A 4,843-nucleotide genomic window follows, 5' to 3' on the forward strand; every position below is an offset into this window, starting at 1 on the left:
GAGCACCAAATCAGCATATTAGAATGATTTCTGAAGGATCATGTGACACTGAAGACTGGAGTGATGATGCTGAAAATTTACCTTGGCATCACAAGAATAAATTACATTTTAAAATATATACACATAGAAAACAGTTAAATTTTAATATTTCGCAATATTACTGTTTTTACTGTATTTTTTGTTAAATAAATGCAGCCTTGGTGAGACTTCCTTCAAAAGCATTAACAAATCTCACAGAATCCAGACTTTTGAATGGTAGTGTATGAGTATTTTGTCATGTAAGACAAGCAGATTTTACATGACACAAGATAAAATACACTTACATTCCAGATATATTACCGTATTGGCCCGAATATAAGACGACCCTGATTATAAGACGACCCCCCTTTTTCCAGATGTACCTTTTGGAAAAAGGCTTTTTAAAAACCAAATCTTGTTTTTTCTCAGTAAAACACATTTTGTCTTCGTTTTTTCAGATGTATTTCCAAGAAAAAAACATCGTCTTATATTCGGGACAATACGGTAATAACACATTTGTATTCTTCAGTGCAATTTATCTTACTTTATATGACAAAATATATGTGTCAGAGATTATTTATCTTATTATATTATTTTATTATATCTCTTATTATATTTCCTTATATTTAGGGAAAGAGCAGCCTATTTAGTTATTTAAAGGGATAGTTCACCCAAAAATGAAAATTACCTTATGATTTATTCACTCTCAAGCCATCCTAGGTGTATATGATTTTTTTCTTTCAGACAAATACAAAGCTCAAATACAAATGGCGGTGAATGGGGTTTGAGATTTTGAAGCTCAAAAAAGTGTCAATCCATCATAAAAAGTGCTCCACATGGCTCTGGGGGGTTAATAAAGGCCTTCTGAAGTGAATCGATGCATTCGTGTAATACACTTTTTTGGGCTTCAAATTCTTGATCGCGATTCACTGCCATTGTAAAGCTTGGAAGAGCCAGTACATTTTTTAATATAACTCCTATTGTATTTGAAATAAGAAAGTCATATACACCTAGGGTGAGTAAATCATGGGGTAATTTCATTTTTTGGTGAACTATCCCTTTAAATGGAACAATTGCTTATTTAATGTGCCTTTATTTTGTCCTTTTGCATAATCTTTCGTTATTTGTAATCAAATATGTGAACTAATATTAGTTTCTAACACTAACCTGCATGAGTCTCTCCAGCTGGAAGAACTTGCAGTGCAGGTCTTCAAAGTTCTGCTTGAAGAGCTCCCTGAGACCGTATTCAAACATGATCTTGACCAGCACGCTGAACGCCTGCTCCTCTGGCATCTACACCGCAATTGCAGCACAAACATTGATCTACTAACACCACAGAGGTTGATTACAATCACATCAGGCTGACAATATCACACAACAGGGAATCTCCACTAGAAGGCACTGTCTCAAATCTCAAAGGATGACGTCATATTAGTTCAAACCAAGTGCAGAATCCAGTCTGGGTGCAAACAGCCTGTGTTTCCATCAATGGCCATTCAAATGCAACAGTGTAGTTTTGACTATTTTGCAAGCGCAAATATGCACATATTCATTATATTAAACGTAAAATGTAGACATCATTGGTTCAAACCGCTTTGCTTCAGGAGTCTGTGACACTCACGTGTAGTAGCAGCACAGCAGCAAGGAAAGACTGTCCTTGACAGTAACCAATTTCTTCATCATACACAGAATATGCCTGCAGGATGGAAGATACAGAATGTTTCAGTAATGCTTAAAAAGAACTGCTTATTAAAATATAATAAATGATTAAAGAAAAACTCATTCTTGGTAGAATCAGTCTCTCAGCTCTTTTAATCTAATTTGTCCTTTCACATATTCAAACTTGCATGTGATTGGTTACGAGACACATGAGAACTGAAGCCTAATGTCTTTAGTGGCATGTTTAAATATGCAGAAGTGCGAAAACTTGATGGAATACTTACAGATTGACCTACATACCTCAGAAAACTGTGTTAAAATGTCAGCTAATATTGTGACAATTACAAACTGTGGTGCTAATAAACTTTGTGAACTGTGGGTTGAGAGAACTGAATCACACTGTGTGGTCAATATGAGAAATCTATAGTGCTGTATGAATGATGGCGGTAACAGTCGAAGAGAGGGCTGGTGAATTATTAAGAGACGCCCAAAGATGGAAATCCAACCATCAATCTCATTTCCCTCATCATTAGTGACTTTCACATTAAACCCACTGACCCATTGACCCAAAATAAACCCATTAATTTAGGGTGAACATTTGAGATGATTTGAGAGTGTTTTGTATTTATTAAACATTTATTTACTATACCGGACTGTAGTACAGTATGAGACACTTGTGTACAAAAACGTATATGCTTTAAAGCCAACTCATTGCAGATGTTCAAAACTCAAAGATTGTGTTAAATCTCTCTCTCTCTCTCTCTATCGGCTGATATACATCCAATCAATCCAATATGTTCATTCATGCATCTATATATCCATCTAAAGATATATACATTCATCTATATCTATCTAGCTATACATCTATCCATCCATCATTCATCCAGCTATGGATACATCCATCCAATCATCAATATATCCATTTAACCATATCCATCCATTCACCTATGTATAAATCTATACTTCATCCAGCTATATCCATTCATCCACCCATCAATATAGCTACACAACTATTGATACATCCATATTTATCCATCCATCTATATATCTATCACTCATCCATCCAACTATATACTGTATCTATCAATGATATCACTGTCTGTTCACCCAACCATCTATACATCAATCTTTAGCCATCCACCAAGCTATATTCATCCAATCATCTATACATCCATCCTATCACCTATCCACATATCTAGATATTCATCCATCTATATATCATTCCATCCATCCAACTATATATTGATCCATCCATCTATCTATGTAGCCATCTATACATCAATTTATACATTTATCTACATATCAATCATCGAAATCCGTCAAGCTACTGTATCTACCTTTATACATATAACATTTCTTAAAGGTACAATAGGAGATCTTGGAAAATGCTAACTTTAGCCTGATAGCACTGAAAGCGAACGTCCCACCCTTCCTGCAATCGCCGTCCAAAGCCACGCCCCCTGAACGCATTTACACTCACAGACCAGAGACAACATTACTACAATAGGCTACATCAGGTTCCCAATTCCAGCCCATGTTCCGAAGTGAAGTAAACTTCAACGGATTTCCCCTGCTCAGGGAGTAGGGAGCAATGAACTCTGTGTAGGGATCATATCGATCGGAACACAGTTCATGCACGTAGCTCACATCTAACGAGCTGGCGCGAGGACTGGATTAACCGCTGGGCTACATCATGTGTCATTCACCAGTGAGAAATCTTTAAAAGTACTACAATACCAGGAAGGAAAATCGGGTTGTTGATTCTCTGGCATTCTCGCTCTGTCTGCACAGCGTGCGTGAACGCGCTGATGAGTATCCTGTCTGCGCGAACTGGGTGCACAGAGGTATGCTAATACATACGTTGACAGGCAGGTAGGAAAGCATATTAAAACGCTCGGACCGAACGTTTTGATTAGACGAACATTTCTTGATCCTACACCTTCCACAGAATATATAAATACAGACAAATACATTTAGACCACTTAACTTAATGATTGCTATCGGGATGTGAAGAGACTTTCAACCAGCATAACAAAAAATGTTTCTGAAGACAATCACCTATTGCACCTTTAAATTAAGTTAAAAAATAAAATCTATAAAGAAACTGGAGCAGTCCAAAAGTGCACATTTAACTTTTCTTAATGGTAGGAAATTGATTTTGCAGAGCTGAAGATGATAAATGAACAGAAGCAGAGCAGAAGTGCAGAATCTGAGCTGAGCAGACAAATTGAAAGCAAACAGCAGACAGGTCATCTGCTCACCTTACAGATCTTATAGAGAGAGTCCTGCCCGTCACCGCCCGTATCTTTGAAGTAGTCGTGTGCAGGAAACGTACGGTTAATGTCACGAGTGATGGCACTGTCCTGTGGGGATTCCTAATAAAAGACAAGAGAAAGAGAGAGAGAGTGAGAAATAGACATTTTACCATGAGGCACAGCTAATAGTTTAATGCCAAAATTACATTGCAATATATAATGCAAAATGTGTGGTGAACACAAAATTGAAGTGCAAAAATAATGACAACCACATTTGTCTTTGCACAAACCGACCATCCCATCCTAAACTCTATCCAAAGGTTGAGCCAATGTTGTTGTGTCAAGCAGGCCACCATTCGCTTTCATTGTATATAGACAAATAAAGCACATTTGACTCCTGTCCACTAGGGGGCAGTGGATCGGACATGCCAAAAAACAAACACACATAGTGCATAGGGTTGTGACGGTGAGGAAATTTTCCCACCAGTTAATCGATGTGTGACAACACCGGTAATACCGGCATCACCGTGGGGGCAGGGGCGTTTCCTCTTTTCCTAGCTTTCCTTCGCTTTTAAATAGCTTGCAAAAGTGGCATGCACATTTTACTGTCACTTTCAAATAGCGGCAATTCGGCATAAAGCAATTGTTCGTTTGAATTTTCCCTCTTTTCCTCGCTTTCCTTTGCTTTTAAATAGCTTAAAAACGCCGTGCACATTTTACTTCCACTTTCGAATTAGCGGCAATTCGGTGTCAATTGCTTGAATGCAACAACAAAATACAACGTCAAACTCACTTTAGCCTATATATAAAACATAGAACTTTTATTAACAAAACGAATAAAATACACCATGTTATAGGGCAGGCTATGCTTAATATAAAATAACAAATAACTTACATAAAGTTTAAATAGG

General features: G+C 37.2%; 1 protein-coding gene across 2 annotated transcripts in view; it reads right to left on the reverse strand.

Moving 5' to 3' along the window:
• The window catches only part of LOC107744072 (rab GTPase-activating protein 1-like), a 105,200-nt gene that overhangs the window by 23,807 nt on the left and 76,550 nt on the right, over positions 1–4,843 (reverse strand). For both annotated transcript variants that reach the window (XM_016557542.1, XM_016557541.1), the window contains 3 exons: positions 3,939–4,052; positions 1,640–1,714; positions 1,186–1,311 (listed from right to left, as the gene is read on the reverse strand). In XM_016557542.1, coding sequence (XP_016413028.1) covers positions 1,186–1,311; positions 1,640–1,714; positions 3,939–4,052 — 315 coding nt within the window. The remainder of the gene's footprint in view (positions 1–1,185; positions 1,312–1,639; positions 1,715–3,938; positions 4,053–4,843) is intronic.

Source organism: Sinocyclocheilus rhinocerous, unplaced genomic scaffold, assembly GCF_001515625.1.
Source record: "Sinocyclocheilus rhinocerous isolate Xijiao unplaced genomic scaffold, SAMN03320098_v1.1 scaffold287, whole genome shotgun sequence".
Taxonomy (NCBI): domain Eukaryota; kingdom Metazoa; phylum Chordata; class Actinopteri; order Cypriniformes; family Cyprinidae; genus Sinocyclocheilus; species Sinocyclocheilus rhinocerous.